At 39.1% G+C, this 16756-nt stretch overlaps 2 protein-coding genes across 2 annotated transcripts; one reads left to right on the top strand and one right to left on the bottom strand.

The window, feature by feature from the left end:
- The first annotated feature begins 6451 nt into the window (after positions 1–6451).
- On the top strand, positions 6452–11633 carry CKX5 (cytokinin oxidase 5). The gene is made up of 5 exons (XM_007017583.3): positions 6452–7499; positions 7849–7976; positions 8285–8560; positions 9357–9619; positions 10706–11633. The coding sequence occupies exons 1-5, from the start codon at positions 6905–6907 to the stop codon at positions 11046–11048; spliced, it is 1605 nt and encodes a 534-aa protein (XP_007017645.2). The 5' UTR covers positions 6452–6904; the 3' UTR covers positions 11049–11633.
- Positions 11634–11956: 323 nt separating this feature from the next.
- Positions 11957–16431, bottom strand: LOC18591457 (Tetrapyrrole (Corrin/Porphyrin) Methylase). Its single transcript, XM_018125810.2, has 9 exons — positions 16162–16431; positions 16004–16071; positions 15833–15929; positions 15612–15740; positions 15374–15482; positions 15145–15289; positions 14476–14518; positions 12707–12880; positions 11957–12573 (listed from the first exon to the last, which is right to left on the bottom strand). The coding sequence occupies exons 1-9, from the start codon at positions 16375–16377 to the stop codon at positions 12469–12471; spliced, it is 1086 nt and encodes a 361-aa protein (XP_017981299.2). The 5' UTR covers positions 16378–16431; the 3' UTR covers positions 11957–12468.
- Positions 16432–16756: the final 325 nt, after the last annotated feature.

Raw genomic sequence — 16756 nt, 5'->3', positions numbered from 1 at the left:
TTTGCATTAAAAACTAAAATAAAGGGGTACTGTCATTACAATATTGGGGTATGCATGAATCTCTAAGGGTTTTAGAAAGAAACAATTAATGCCAACTATATAAATGGGTTTGGTATAGAGAAAGGCAAAATCATAGATTGTTAGTATCATCCCTTTAAAGTTGCCCCCAATTTGAATTTTCTACAAGCAAAGCCTTGCTTGTCTGAGTCATTTATTAGGGATGATGAGGGTGTGATTAATGCACTAGCTAGGTTACATCTTCAACTTGCTTGGCTGTGTTTTTAGACATTTATGGTTTTTGCAAGCTAGCACTCTTAACACCGGAACCACATTAATTAGATTTCATGGTAGGGTAATGAAATTAGGTGTTCACACCAGATCACAATCATACGTTCAAACAGGACCGCCATTGAATGCCTTCGATGTGGTGAGTTATTCAAAGAAGTTAAGCAGGCATTTTCCCCATTTTCACCTACTAGCTAGCAAATCCATGGTCAAGTTACAATGCATGTACATGAATTTTCACTCCCCTTGGAGTACATGCATCTTCTCAATCCTTTCTTGTTGGTTTTCCAAAGAAGGAAATTTATAAAGAGCTTTTGTCATCTCAGTTTTCTTTTGCCAGCAAAGAAGCTCTGCCATACGCATTCATTCACCTGCTATACTTTGCTGAAAGAAAGGAGAGTTTCAAAGCAAATGATCATGTCAAATTTGAATAGGATACATAAGCATATTTCCAACTGTATGTGTGTATATATATATATATATTTATCAAATCCATTATCGATCCTTATCACGTCCAGCTGCAAGTTTTACTAAATATGGTCACATATGGGGTCGCTGTTGCAAATCACGCATGCTGTACGACCATGGAACCATGGTGGATTTGGATCAAATTGTGGCCCCTCTAAGGTGCTTGATATGCCAGAAGCTTTGCCAATTCCATGGTTAGGTTTGCTTGTGCTATCTAACTCTCTTCCATATGGACATTGCTATCAGCTCCAGTAGTGAATTTTGTCCATATGTACAGATACACAGTTGCAATGCTGCAGTCATAGTATATGGTATCTAACTGCATTTACCAAGGGATATATAACCATTTTAAGACAAGCAACAAAATCATATGGTTGGATTTGACATGATTTTATATATGTACTGCACCTTCTGTTTTCTGTTTGGTTTTTTTTTTTTTTTTTCACAAGCCCGTGATGTGCATTAGGAATTGTAACACTACAAAAATATCATTCTTGTGCTGCAATTGCTTGCTAAAAATAAGAGTAACCTCCTTTAAATGGAAATGGGGGAAAAATGAAGAAGAAAACAAATGAGCTGGCTTCAATCCTCCAGCTCATTCCATTGGAAAAATAGTAATTTTTCAAGTATTTCTGAGTACAAAATAATTAGAAAGTTTTCACCTAGCTAGCCCTAATTCTCCCTCTTTCCACCAGCATATTTACTACATATAGTGTTAAAATAATGGCAGGTTTAGTAATTGATATTCTTCAATACTATTATTTAAACCAAGCTGCTTTCTAAAGAAAGCATAGTAGCATATGCATGATGCTTATATAATATAGATTTTATAGTAATGATAATGAAAACAATTGGGGTTTGAGCTGTAAATAGAAGAAAAGCAAGATTTCTCACTTCTCTCATAATATTCCCATGCACTTTTCTCCTTTTTCTAAAGGCTACCAATGGATCCCTAATCCCCTTAAGTGATCTTCTATGTATGGAGGGAGGGTCGTGACTTTGGTTTAGTACTCAAAATTATGGTCGAGACTAAGCCTACCTTATAAACCGGGGGAGAAAAAAAGATGAAAGAATCTAATCTAAGGAATAATTGGTGGCAGGTATCGAAAAAGAGGGATGATTCTCTCTCTCTCTCTCTCTCTCTCTCTCACACACACACACACACACACGCATACCATTCAAACAGCAAAAAGAAAAGTGGGTTTGTTTTCTTCTTAATTCCATAGCTTTGTCTGCAAAGTGACAGTTGTGTAGGTCCATTTTCCATCGCCCACTGCATTGCGTTTCCAAAGAGAGAGAAGGGCTTTTCTCTTTATGATTTGTGGAAAGATGTGGGAATTAACTTAAAAGCAAGACAAGAGGATGATGATGATGATGATGTTATCCTAAAAGATTATCTTTCTGGTTTAATCAGCTGTTTACTAAGTGAAAAGATGTTCTCCAAAGGGGCAAAAAGGCCTTGGAATAAAACCTTGGGAGAAAGGCTCTCGAGTGGAAACAAGAAAAAAGAAACCGACCAGAGGCCAAAATTCCCGGTGTGTTTAGAGTTTCATCACTAGGAGAAACATAAACCAAAAAGTGACAAAAGCAAAGTCATATTATTGCCAAAGAGACAGAATGGAAAATGCCCTAACCTCGCCTTAATCATTGGTCAGTGCCGTTGCCATGGAATCAAAAGCATTTGGCACACCTCATGCTTCCTGCAAGTGGTATAGCTGTGCACTTGCATGCGCTTATAGCAATTTGTGGGACTAGATTGTAACTTGAAAATGATTGAACTTCCATTATAAATTTTGATTCTTTTGTTTAAATCAAAATTAAAATATATAAAAAAGGAGAAATCTAGAAGGATAAAAAAAAAGGGGGGTTATGGCCATCAAGAGGGAATTACAACCACACCCATTTGATCATTACCTCTAGATTATATACCTGAGAGATTCATTTTTCTGGCATATTTGAGTTTTCTCTCTCGACGTTATTACATAGATTGACATGCTTTTCCCACATATATACTTTTAAAATAAATAAAACAAATAAAATGGTTTATAAACCATACAAAATGCATTCATTGCACGTGCTGGCTGCTAGCAGAACTAATTAACAAAACAAACTGTTAATGCAGCAAGCATCCCCCATTTCCAGTTCATCTGTGGGCCATTTCATGTACCAAAACAATGCAGCAATTTTCCATATGATTTCGGCTCACCTTTGAGAAAAATTTTTCCCACACAAGTACGCTGCCAAACTCTTTCTTAATTAATTAAGTCTATCCATTTTGGTTTGTTGATTGAAACACAGTCAAATTTTGGTCATGGTCAAGATTGATATACTAATAGAGAAATAGAAATTTCAATTAAAAATTTTGCCCCATGATATTAAAAATTATTGGCATAACACTCTCAAACCCACCGAGCATTCCCTGCCCAATCAGGTTTTGTAGTTATTCAACCGACACAGATAAATAAATGGTGTTAGCTTTGGATTTTCCTCAGCACATCTATGTAAAAATGGTTACCATATAAATATAAATCTAGAGAGATAGATAGCCTTGGTTCTTGTATGAACTCATGAAATCTAAGGGCCAAAACAATGTTCTAATTGATTAACTGGTACATGTACTAGCTAGCATTATTGTTGTCTTTCAAACCCTAATAAATAATTTATATATATATAAAGATATCATTAATATTATAATACAAGCCAAATCTAGTGAACCCTGGGGTTCCCAAAAAGCCAAAGAGTACTCCTAGTCAAGTAAAACCTAATTGAGTTTGGCAGAGCCTAACAGCTAACAAGTTTGATCGTTTCTTCCCTTCTCTTTTCTGGGTTTGAATGTTAGAATTCAATAATGGAATTGAAAATACAATAAACAACAACGAAAAAAATGATGGATCGAGCAGAATTTCACATTGGAAAGTTGACAGATGAAGATGTGAGGCCACAAGAAACCAAAAGAGCGGAAGCAGGTAAATCTTTGGTGGCATCCATAACTATCAGCTCGTTACAATGAATATTGCATAGATCGTGACGTGTCATCGTTAGGTCTAATCCCATTGCTGGATGACTTTTTGTGGGTGTGGTTGTGAACTTTGCATGCCAGTCTCAAGCAATAAATAATTGTAAGTTTGGAAGAAGTACTACTCCTCCCTAGTAACAGTAAAATTACTTGAATAACAGGCAAGTACTGTGACTGGTCAATCTTAATTAATTATTAACAAGATTACAAAATATTATCATTACCTAAATCTTAAATAACACGATTACAAATCTAATATATTTCTCGAGATGCTAATGATTTAGCGGATTAACTTACAAAAATTGACATTTAATGTTTAGTTAATCTTTTGATATGAATTGATGGTTGCCTTTTGCAGTACATTTGATTCACTGGAAGACCTCTCTCCTTAATTAGGATGCTAGGGTCTTTGCCAAAACTAGAATGTATCACCAGAAACCCAGAGCTGGTTTCTTTTATTGTAATTTTTTGTTCTTCCTTCTTTCTTTAACTTTCCCTGGAAGGCAACAACTTGGTTGAGAGTGTTTTGGGTTTTCTGTAATAGGAGAGAGTATCGTTTTTGTGTATAGCATTGAGGAGGATGTGGAGCAACATAGAGATGTGTGGAATAGCTAGAGTCTCCTCTTTTAAGGAAAAGAATAGAAACCAAAGTTGAATTGAGACTGCTGCCCACTGCCCACTGCCCACTTGATAAAAAATGGACTTGACAGCAACTTTTTTTGTCCCTTAAGACAACATAGAATCTCTTCTTTCAGAGGTGACTGAAAGATTGAATCCTTCTAAAAGAATGATCAAATCTTTTATGAAAGATTTTGAAACCTTCACACACTTCTAACTTTTTCCCTTCCAATTTCCATGTGGTGGCTAATTTCAAAGGGTAATAATATTAACCTTTTTACTCATTTGTAGTACTAACAGTTTGGTCCATGCAAGTGACATTATTAAAAAACAAAACAAAAAAAAAAAGGGAGGTTTGAAAATTCCATCCTAATATTTATAATTAACTCCTAGCGTAGTCCACAAAAAAACATGTGCAATTTGTCCACATGATTCCTTTTTGTTTCAGTTGTGTCGCTCATGCCATGAAAAGTTCAAAAGAATACAGTTAGGTTTGAAGCAAGGATATGAGACATGGGTCATGGCAGGCAAGATTCATGCTGCTTGTTCAACTCTTAAGGACATCATCCACTGTGAAATATCAACTCATGTCAAAAAAAGGAAGAGAGATTGCTCATCTTTCTCCTCATAATAAATCAATCTGTCATGGGTTTTTGGTTTACATTTGATTTGTGCAAGTGACAAAGATAATACCCCTGCCGTTAGAGATGAAAGCTGTGAAAATTCATGTCATCCTCGCAGGGTGAAAAAGGAGTAGATTAAAAGAAAAGATTGATGAAAGACAAATTGGAAATACCATCTTTCTCCCCTCATTTAAAACATTGATTTGACCAAACAACACGTCTTAAGGAGGGGGGGGGGCGGGGGGGAGGGGAAGCATGCTCCAATCCAAAACGTTGGACCCCCCAAATCGATCATGGGAGGGAAAATAACAATTCATTCCCCATAGTTCAAGCTGTTCACACACTTAAACAGATGGTGATGATCATCAAAGTAAACGCGTTTCACTGTCAATCACTTACGACATGGTAATCCCCACATGTTTCCAAGTCCTCGTGGAAGATATGGGTAAAATTCGTCGTCAATTTTAAGGCGTATACTCCTGTTCTTCCAATCTTTTGATGAACAGATTATTATTATTATTAGGTTCATTGGAACCAACCCCACCATTCGATGCAGAAACAACAAGGAAAACGTAGGTAGCTAGCATGGAAATTTGTGCACCTTTGTGAAAACCATGAATGTTCTAAACTACTAAAGATTAAATTAAAATCTTAGTTTAATATTAGCAGCAACGGTCCAAAAACTAAGCCAAAGGGTTTTATTTGAATATTTTGGTGAGGCATGCAAAGTCTGCGTGATTAAATTATTAAATCTAGCATGGGCCATGCAGGTCAACTTCGAATTTAATTTTTTTTCCCCAAGGTAGTACATTATTTTGTTTAGTGGTCCATATTAATGAGAAAATTAATTCATAGTAAACCCCCCCCCCCCCCCCCCCCCCCCCCCCCCCCCCCCCCCCCCCCCCCACCCCCCCGGCCCCCGGCTCTCTCAAGACAGAAAAATCTATCTTACATTTGACCAAAAACACCACCCAACTTCTTGTTTTTATGCTTTGTTATATATACTATTTATGGGAAAAGGAATAAAGCTAGTGGAAATTTGGGTTAGATTAGTTGAAGTAATTCACAGGTTATGACAGAATCAAGATTGGGTTTTGGTTCAAATCTGAAAAGAGGGATCATCATCGGGGCAGAAGAGGCTTTGGAAACCTGTACAAGTTTCAGTCAGGGAAGATAAAATTGAAAATGAACAGTGAGGAAGGGGAAGGGCGCAGTCGCGCAGCACCCACGTGAAGCTTCCACAGCAGGGGACCCCACGGAGATCCTCCGTATCCAAAATGGACCCCACGCCCATTCCCCTCCTGAAGGGCATGTAAGTAGGGGCCCCAACTCTCTCTCCCCACACGTGTCTCCCCAGACCTTCGCACGTGAATGGCCACGTGTCTCCCGCTCTGCTTTTGTCTTATAAATTAAGAGAACCTGTATCTTATATCCTAGACACAAGAAAAAGGATCAGCGGCATACTGGTCAGACTCAGACTCCTGTTTCTCCATACACGCAGAAACCCTTTTTTTTTTCTTTCTCTTCTCTTGAAGTTCCTCGTTGCCTTCGTTCACTTCTCTTATGTTTAGTCTTTAGTTTACCCACCATTTTTATCTCTATACACAACGTGAAAGAGAATAGAGAGGAATCGGTGCATGTTGATTGTTGACGTAGTAAATCTTTAAAGTGCTATCCGGGCTTACGTTAACGCTGCCACCAAAGATTTTGTTCCTTTTTCAACGCTCTCCGACGGTGTCCCTCACCCCTTTTTACCACCTTTCTTTTCTCTCTATATATTCATTGTCGTTGCTCCACACACACTCCAAGCGAAAAGACGATATTCAAAGAAACCATTTCTTGCGCAGCAAAAGAAGGGGCCTTGTAAAAGAAAAAACGGGCATTCTTCTTTGATATGGCAACTAAGCTTCTTTTAACGTTTGCTATTTGTAGATTAATTGTTACTGTGGGGTTGACCTTGGACCCCGCAGAGCTTCTCCGCCTTGGAGTTGACGGTCAACTCAGCGTTGACCCCTCCGACGTGGAAACGGCTTCCCTCGATTTCGGCTTACTCATCCGAACTGAGCCGCTCGCCGTCTTGCACCCAGCTTCGGCCCGGGACGTAGCGAAGCTTGTCAAAGCCGCCTACGGGTCAAATCACGGGTTCACCGTGTCGGCGAGGGGACATGGGCACTCCATAAACGGACAGGCTCAGACCACGAACGGGGTGGTGATTCAGATGAGTGGGTCGAGAGGGAGTGGGCGGATGGCGTCAGGGAAGCCACCTCAGCCTCGAGTTTGGGCTCGAGAGAGTTACGTGGACGTGTGGGGTGGGGAGCTTTGGATAGATGTGTTGAGGAGTACCCTAGAGTATGGACTCGCACCCAAGTCATGGACCGATTACTTGTACCTTTCTGTTGGTGGCACTTTGTCTAACGCTGGAATTAGTGGCCAAGCTTTCAATCATGGTCCACAAATTAGCAATGTCTACGAGCTTGACGTTGTTACAGGTTCGTTCTTTTTTTAACTTTGCATGCTCGTTTTCTCTTGCATTGTTCCCTTTTTTTTAAAAAAAAAGAATTATATATAACTCCAAAGAGTTCAGATTTTCCTTGGTCAAAAGATTTTCTGTTAACGTTTTTCTGATGTGGGTTTTGTCTTAATTGTCGACTTCAAAACTTTTTTTTTATCATTTTTGGACATGACTACTATTAAGATAATTTTGTCTTGACCATCATGTACAGGAGTGTTTGGTACGGCATGCTTCTCTGTTTCTTTTAATGTTTTACTACTACAAGTTTTTTCAAGTTCATCATCGAGGTGCTTATCTGCATTTTGCATCATGGGTTTGGTGAACAGGGAAAGGTGAGCTCTTGACATGCTCAGAAGAACAAAACCCAGAGCTGTTTCAGGCTGTTCTTGGCGGTTTAGGACAATTTGGAATCATCACCAGAGCTAGAATTTCTCTCGAGCCTGCTCCACAAAGGGTATCTCTCTTTTTCCTTTGATCATTACTGGTTTAAAATGTTTTTTGGTTGGGTTTCCAGAGTGGGACAGGAAACCTTTTACAATTTCCTAGTATTAGTTATTGTCAAAACCTAAAAAGAAAAGTATCATGACCTAAAGAGTTAAAGGGGGTAGGGGTTTGGGTCCATTGCAGCCTTTTTAACCCCATTCAAACGGCTGTTCTAAAGCTGGCAATGTTGTTGACGTGTCGTTTTTGCCTCTAACGTGGTCTCTCTCTCTCTTTCTCTCTCTCTCATTTCTTGTGGGTTTCCTTGTTTGTTCTCTGTAGGTGAGGTGGATCAGGGTGTTGTATTCCAATTTCTCGGCTTTTACCACGGACCAAGAATACCTCATTTCTCTGCAGGGAAAACCAACCAGCCAAAAATTCGACTATATTGAAGGTTTCGTCATTGTAGATGAAGGCCTCATCAACAATTGGAGGTCTTCCTTCTTTTCCCCCCGTAACCCCGTCAAAATTTCCTCTCTCGGGGCTAATGGAGGCGTGCTCTATTGCCTGGAAATCACCAAGAACTACCATGAATCTACCGCTGATACCATCGATCAGGTATACCTTTTACTACAAGCCTCATCCCCTCAATCCATCATCAATGATACTTATTAGTGCAATATTAATTATTACCGATTACCAGTTCTAAGTAATCTATGACTACTCTCTTTGTTTTCTTCTATGACACGTATGCAAGCTGTGTGTTTGAACAGCGAGCATATTCCTTATCAATTCATCTTTGTTTATTTTTTTGAAAAATACACTAACAAGTTGAAGACTTGAACCCCTCTCCTAGTTGGAATAGTTAGAACCTTCTACCAAAATCCCTGTCCTTCTTTGCATTATTGGTGCACATCCAAAGTCGTTTGGGGTTTCTTTAATTTTTTGTTTAAAGCCTTATATCATCACCCGAGGGGGGATTGCCCCTCCCTTGTCCTAGATTATATGATGGAGATTATTACTCTGTCAAGTAAATATTTAATGAAGTATAACCTACTTAAAAATGTAATGGAAACATAAGCAAGAAAACATGGAAGATCTTGTGTGATCTAGCATCCCCATCTAATTCTAAGAATGAACACTACTTTATAATAGTATATTACATTAAACAATCACTAAATCTAAGCCGTCCATGGTCCACTCACCAAATTATTCCCCTCTAATTAATCTCTTTTTGCCCATTAAAAGAATTGATTGGAATCGAACTTATCCTGACAAAAGCAACTGTTTTGGTTTGGCAGCAGCTTTCTTTTTTTGTGGACTTTGATTGCATATTCTGATGTTTTTTAAATTATTGACAGCAAAAGTTTTTTATTTTAGTTCTGAAGCTTGCGGTTGGTCTGTTTTTGTGCAGGAAGTAGAGTCTCTGTTGAAGAAATTAAATTTTATACCGACATCAGTCTTTACAACTGATCTGCTGTATGTGGATTTCTTGGACCGGGTCCACAAGGCCGAGTTGAAGCTCCGGTCCAAGGGTTTGTGGGAGGTTCCACACCCATGGCTGAACCTTTTTGTCCCCAAATCAAAGATTGCTGACTTCGATAAGGGAGTCTTCAAGGGCATTTTGGGTAATAAAACCAGTGGGCCAATTCTCATCTACCCAATGAACAAAAACAAGTATGTCATGCATTGTTATCATTGCTCTGCTCATGTCCTTTTGTGTTTTTTACACCTAGCATTGCATTTGCATGCATGAAACATGCAAAATGTTATCTTCTCATGTATGACCCCATCCCTTCCACCATAGCCACCCTTCCATTTTCTAACATGTTTTTGACATGTAAAATCAATACCATGAGTAACTAGTGCATGTCACATATGCATGCTGACTTGCTGTATCCATGCATATATGAACGCACGAGCAATCTCTTAGCTTAAGGGTTTGATTGGGTAAATAATCAAAGCCTTTGACATGGAGATGATGAGAGTGTCGGCAGTAGAATTTTGAGAGAGGTTTATAGCTTTCCAAAGAGTTTTCCTTGATCACTTGCAAACAGTTATTTTAGAGCCTCAAGACCATGTAAAGGAATTACCCGTGCATTAATGAAAAGGACAAGAAAAGATTGTCGGCAACTGCAGATTAATTTACAGTGGCCTCGAGTTTGATTGATCATATTCAGAATCGGTTCTGAAAAGGAGAGTTCTCTACTTCGTTGGGTAGAAGAAGATGGAAAACAAGAGAGGGGGGGGGGGGGGTGAGCGGTGGTAAAAAAATCAGGTAGTACCTAGTACCATGAGTTAATCCACTAATGGTGGTCCTGACACAAGATCAAGACACATAGCAGTGGATCAGAAAGGAGAACACGTGGAGCAACATGCAGATGCTCCCAACACCAACAGATGAATGTTTTTAGCGATCGAGGCCAGCTACGATTGATAAACACTTTAGCTCTTTTGTTGACCGGAACCCAACAAATCGACGGTAATGATCCTCCAAGTGGGAGGATTCTCGTGTCAGGAGATCTTCTCCCAGGGCCCCACTGATGGGAAGTATCCATGTCTTGTTACAAATTAGTTCCAGGAACAGAGCCGTTAGTACAGGTTAACGACCCATCACCCCCGCTAAGCCTGGGTCCCTTTGATTCGTTCAGAACCATCAAATCTCAACTACCGTTTCCACACACAAATGCATAACATGTTTTTTGCAAAGCCAAATTGCTGCATTTGCGCTCCGCTGACGCGTGTTTTTGTAATATGGTGCAGATGGGACCCTAGGAGCTCTGTGGTGACGCCCGATGAGGATGTGTTTTACCTGGTGGCATTGCTAAGGTCAGCCTTGGATAATGGGGAGGAGACCCGGAGCTTGGAGTGCGTTACCGATCAGAACCGTCGGATTCTTAGATTCTGTGATGACGCCGGTATCAAGGTGAAGCAGTATCTACCTCATTACACTACGCAAGAGGAGTGGATGGACCACTTTGGCGATAAGTGGGATCGGTTCCATCAAATGAAAATGGAATTTGACCCAAGGCACATTTTGGCCACTGGCCAACAGATTTTCAGACCCTCCTTCCCTTCCTCTTCTTCGAATATGGCTTCATGGTGATGACAACTGATACAAAACAAAAGCTAGTAACGACATTAACGTACTACTGACTTAGGAATATTCTTGTTCTTGTTGTACATAGAAATGGGCATATGGGCTAAGGGACAAGAAGGATAATTGATGATTCTCGGTTAACCCATACCGGAAAGAGGGTTGGATTGGACAGGGGAGGCTTAGGTATTATCGTGATTAGGAAGGGAGGGTGTTTTTTCCCGCTGTGGCGCAATTTTAGGAGTTGTTTTCTGTGGGGAGTAACTGATACCAGACGGTGGAAAGAGGAGGATTGATTTGGGAGAAGGTGGTGGGGGGGCCTATGATCTTGCAGTGCACATGTGATGTTATAGTAATTGCAGTGCTCGGGATCCCGACCGTCCCAACTGATTGCCTTGTGGATCTTGTCTGCAGTTTCCTGGCACAGCTGGTACCAGTTCCATCCAGCGTGGATCGGCGATTTGCTGCTTTTACCCCTTTTTTTTGGACATGTAATTATCAGAAGTAGTATTTTGTAAAAAAAAATGCACGTTGATTAGTTTCAGATGACATCGACTACAGAGCAGAAGATCTGCAAGCATCTTTGTTTTGGGATATTCCATGTTTTTCCTCTACTTGCAGGATTCACTTTGATTACGAAGTCTTTGTCGCCTTTCCAGGGGCACTCGCAAATAAGACAGGATTGGCAACATCATATCAGGAAAAAAAAGATAAAAAAAGGAAACAAAACAAGAAAACATTTATACAGTAAGGCGTAAGACATGACATGATAGAAACGTGCCCTGAATCCTTCCCCTAGGATAACTAGTTGGCTGTTGACTTCTGAAGTGACATTGCCATAGTTATTTTTCCCTCCTCCCTCTTCCATTTTCCCCCTAAGAAAGCAAGGAAATAGAATGGAAATATGAACAGGAAAGTGGAAGGAAACAGACTTACTGATAAATTTAAAGGATGAAAAAGAATCTGCCGTCGAAACCCGTTTGTCCTGGTTACATACAACTTAAGCAGTTGGTGAACAAAATGGAGGTCCAACTATTAACAACAGAAAAATCACAAGTAAAATTGTAGTTCAGATCTGATATATTTAGTGATTTGTCAAGGTTAAGAACTTGGGCAAATTGATAGTACTGCATCTAAAATTACTGCTCCATAACTCCGATATGGCCTGTTCTCCCTATCAAATGTCTGACTCAAAAGTACTTTATTCAACTTTTGCTCTAACCATAGCACCCCCTGGACATCAAAAAATGGGGTAAAAAGGAAAAATAGCCTAGCATAAATTTCCCTGTTCAAGCAAAAGTAGTTATAAAGGTTAAAAGGGTTAACCGGTGTTCTTTAACTTATGCCTTTTCAAGGTATCAAATTCGAAACCTTCTTACTAGCACAGAGTTATAAGATGCTAGCACTTAATGTCACTCACAGCATGGCATTAATTTGAATCCTCTGCCTCACTTTTCTTTCCAAACTTTCTCAAGGCAAGTGAATATATCATTTTCTTTTTCATTGATGTTCCTTGAGCCACCAATTTGACTGCCTGCGATACACATCATATTCAATTGTTAAAGATTAACTTCCTGAGAATTTCAGATCAGGCCTCTGCAAGATATAAATTTGTACAGTAATAAACTTAAATTTGATAAATTATAAATGCAGTGAAAAATCATTACCGAAGAAAGACTATGACCACTGGAGATCAATTCTCTCAGTTCATTTTCTAACTGACACTCTGATGGAGTTTCTACAGTGCAATTTGCATTGCCTTCAATCAAGAGTGTAATTTCTCCCTTTGGCTGATGAGTTGAAAAAACTTCTTTTGCTTTCCCCAAAGTGCCCCGCCAAAACTGCAAGAATTAATCATCTTCATTACTAAATCAAGGATTATATAAAGAAAAATCCACAAAGTAAATCAAGGTCAAACTGGTTAATGGATTTAGCACAAATAAAATTTCCTTTCATCCAAAAGAGTTAGCTTAAAAAAAATTGGCATGTCTATTGAACTACTACCTAAGTGCTTTCATTGTATTTCCTTAAAATAAGATCTTCAAATCATTGCAGCTGCATGATGGTGAAATGACATAAATATTACATCAAGTGGCAATGAGTGGTGAGGTAATGGACCAATCCCAACCAATAGGGTTCAAGTGCTAGACTTCTGGGTCAAACCACCAAAAGTACGGCTGGGTAGGAAGCCAATAACAGAATGAATGCTTAGCTGTTAAACTAAACAGGGTCTGCAAAAGCGGCACTTCATATATCAAAGAAATGATCTTGCAATGAGGATGTTTTCTACAGTCCATACAAAGCCATTCTCTAGCTAGCTAGCTTCTTCTGTTTTTTGCCATTAGCATCCTTGCTCATAATATCATAAATAAAATGTTTTCTTCTCTTCTTTCTAAATGTTGCACACATAAAAGCAGAGGTCAAAACAGATAGTTACAACCCCATTAATCTACAACAAAATTGGACAGTCCCAAGCCCGTAGGACCATGAAGCACCGAATTACAAAGTTGAGGTACAAACAGACAGACGCCAAACAGCTGGATACTCACAAAATTCTTCCAATTTATTTCCATAAACAAAAGTCACCTGGAAATATGTATGCAGACAAGTTCAATCATAACCATATATAAGAAGTTTTGAAACTAGGAAGTTATGCTTCAACTCATTTAGGAGCAAGAACAGTTGCATTTCCTTTCTACCTTAGATAGAGTTCTGTAGACTACAAACAGTAAAGACACACCAATGACCCTTTATGTTTTTTCCTTTCGCCTTCCATGCAAGCCTAGTTGTAAAGTATCAGACAAATATTGCAAACAAGAGCAATCCCAATGTGGGGTGAAGAACACAACAGAATAAAAGCTTGAACTTAACGGAAAGAACAACATTGAAGGAAAAACTCTATTCTCATAAACCAAAATTTTTTCAATTCTTAAACTCATACTCAACATTCAATCATCAGAAAGTACTTCAATAGTCCAAAGACCTGCGTATATGGGCTTTATAAAGCCCTATAACATAAGGTCCAAATAAAATGATGCTAGCCCAACAAAGCCCACATAAATACGGTTCAAATTCTGATCAAGAAAAAAAAGGTCCAAACAGAAGAAGGTAAGCCTCCTAAGAGTAAGCCCTATTCTTAAAATTTTCGCGTAAAGCAGGTTCACCTAAAGCATTTAGGCAATGGTCATCTTCTGGTTTTGGGTGATGAGGTCTACAAGAAAGTGATAAAAGGCAGAACATGCTCATTGATTGAAGCTATAAACATTAATAATTTAGTTACTGAAAGACATGAAAGAAGAAGAGGCTATGTTTCTATTTGAACCATTGAGGCCATTAAGTTTACATACACATATATGCTAGCAACAATAAAATCAAATCTCGCAAATTCTTGACGAAGCAGCATAAAAAGATAACCAGAAACACAATATAAACCTACCTCTTCATGTATTTTTGTAAGTTCCCGAGCTATAACACACCGTCTGCAATGAAAATAAAAAAACCGTCATAATAACCCCTAAAGAGTCATCTGTTATTTCTACTGAACACTGACTTTAAAGATTCCAATGAATGCAACTGAGAAAGTATTATAAAAGCATGAAAGATAACTAACTGAAGCAAGGACAAAGCACATAATGTCAAACAAGCAAGCAAGGCTCATGCACTTAAAGATGACAGAAACTTGCCCAACCAATTGTAGTGAACCAGAATTTTTCACCACTCTAACTAGAATGCCTAGGGAACTGCTAATGGGGATTCCTGATATTAATTTGATAATGGATTAGTATAAAACTACAGCAAGTTAAGTAACAAGCTTTACATAATTAGGGAACCCTTAATTTATTTTTCACCTTATACACCACCTATATGTTTTTCAGCAATGCAAATACATTCAAACATGAGTATCTGCCATAAAATTAAAAAGAGGATACTTCTGGCTCAAGCGTATTTCTCCTCCTCATAGTAAAATAATAAACCATACAATCCATCTTGTCATACCAAGTCCCTTCACAAAAAATGAATAGCTCTTTCAAGCCTTCCTCTGACTCCTACCATTTAATAGTAAATTAATCACAGCTAATGGAAGATATGCAGATATATTGTTCACCTTGAGTCACCAAAAATTGGGGAACTTTCTTCAAGAAACTGACAAAGCTTGTGAGGAGGAACATAGAAGATTTGCGTTGTTGTCTCACTTGCAGAAGCCATCAGCCTCTCCTTCCGTGAACCAGCATGTCTCGGAAGAAATCCAACTGCAACATTGTACGTGATATCAGTAATAATTTCCACACATTCACAGAAGCATGCTCTACAACAATGTTTCACAAAAAAATTACCAAATGTAAACTCATCAGTGGACAACCCTGAGGCAGAAAGAGCAGTTAAGAAGGCAGAGGGTCCTGGAATTGGAATGACAAGAATGTTTTCATCCACACATAACTTCGCCTACACCGAGAATCCAACCATCAGCCGGTACATTCTTCATCAAAGACCAAAGATAAACAAATAATCCATCTAAAACTTGTATCAGCAAACATTCTACGGAATTCAGCCAAGCAGGATGCAAATACTCACCAGTTCGGTACCAGGATCGCTAATGCCTGGCATTCCCGCATCGCTGATCAATGCTATGATCTCACCTCGCTTTAACCTCTTTAGAACCGTTTGTTCTCTTTGAGATTCATTAAATTTGTGATAACTTAGCTGGAGTCTAAAAACCGCACAATCAGAAATTGAAAAATAAAAACAATGAAAGGCATCAAAGCGACCACAGAAAATGGCTCAAACTCACTTACGAGAGGAGTTTTGATGCTGTAATAGTGAAGTAACTTGCCGGAATGCCGCGTGTCCTCCGAGAGTATGACGTCAGCTGATTTCAAGACCCGAAGAGCTCTGCATTGAAGAAATTACCAATAATTTTTTTGCTTAAAAAATAAAGAAATAAATGAAAGAAGAGGACTAATTACCGTAAAGTGATATCTTCAAGGTTTCCAATTGGTGTTCCAACGAGATAGAGTCCAGGTTTCAGAGGTCCCTGCCACCGCAATAACCAAAAAACTGCGTTACATTAGTTTCCTCATAAAGTTCAAAAGAGTAGAAAAAGGGAAAAGAATGGAGGTTTTACGCGTTTGGACGCTTGTTCGGTGATGAAGTCGGTGAATTCTGATGAACTTTGGGAGGTCGAGCTAAAGGAAAGGAGGAAAAGTTTGGGGTAAAAGGAGAGAGAATTGAGGAATTTGAGGCCGGGTTGAGTAGAGAAGAAGTAAGGAGACGTACGACGGCGGGACAGAGCGGTCGTTGTGACGGAAACGGCGGTTGAAGGCAGTCGTCGCAGCAGCATTTTCACTTTCAGCTTTTCGGTTTGCAGTGAGAACAGGAGAAGGCCAATTGTGTAAGGTTGCAGACTTTAACTCGATCCTGTTCTGAAACGGCGCCGTTTTGGAATTAGTTAATATAAAAAATAAAAGGGCATGCCCAGTGTCCATGGACCAGGCCCGCGAGGACTCGGGCCTGGACTTTTAGAACTAAATCCAAGCCCAACTTAGCCCTTGAACCGGTGTCCCTGTCCCTCACTCTCCATTAGACCATTGCCATTATCCCTTAAATTATATGATAATTAGTCTTTTTTACCCAAAATCGTCTTCTTTTCTTCCTTTTCGACCATTCCTTAAATTTTCTGATTTATTACTAATTTGCCCTCAAATTTTGTTAATTAAAAC

The sequence above is a fragment of the Theobroma cacao genome, chromosome 8 (assembly GCF_053813885.1).
Source record: "Theobroma cacao isolate CCN51 chromosome 8, ASM5381388v1, whole genome shotgun sequence".
Lineage (NCBI taxonomy): Eukaryota > Viridiplantae > Streptophyta > Magnoliopsida > Malvales > Malvaceae > Theobroma > Theobroma cacao.
The sequence above is the reverse complement of the archived record's forward strand: the minus strand, read 5'-3'. Positions and strand labels throughout refer to the sequence as shown.

Bases quoted from the DNA above. Each gene is read 5' to 3' on its own strand.
- CKX5 (XM_007017583.3), top strand. From the start codon at position 6,905: ATGGCAACTAAGCTTCTTTTAACGTTTGCTATTTGTAGATTAATTGTT. The intron at 7,500-7,848 runs GTTCGTTCTTTT...TTTGGTGAACAG, and splicing joins CGAGCTTGACGTTGTTACAG to GGAAAGGTGAGCTCTTGACA. The intron at 7,977-8,284 runs GTATCTCTCTTT...TGTTCTCTGTAG, and splicing joins TCGAGCCTGCTCCACAAAGG to GTGAGGTGGATCAGGGTGTT.
- LOC18591457 (XM_018125810.2), bottom strand. From the start codon at position 16,377: ATGCTGCTGCGACGACTGCCTTCAACCGCCGTTTCCGTCACAACGACC. The intron at 15,930-16,003 runs GTAATTAGTCCT...TCTTCAATGCAG, and splicing joins CTTGAAGATATCACTTTACG to AGCTCTTCGGGTCTTGAAAT. The intron at 12,574-12,706 runs GTAATGATTTTT...TGTGTATCGCAG, and splicing joins GTGGTCATAGTCTTTCTTCG to GCAGTCAAATTGGTGGCTCA.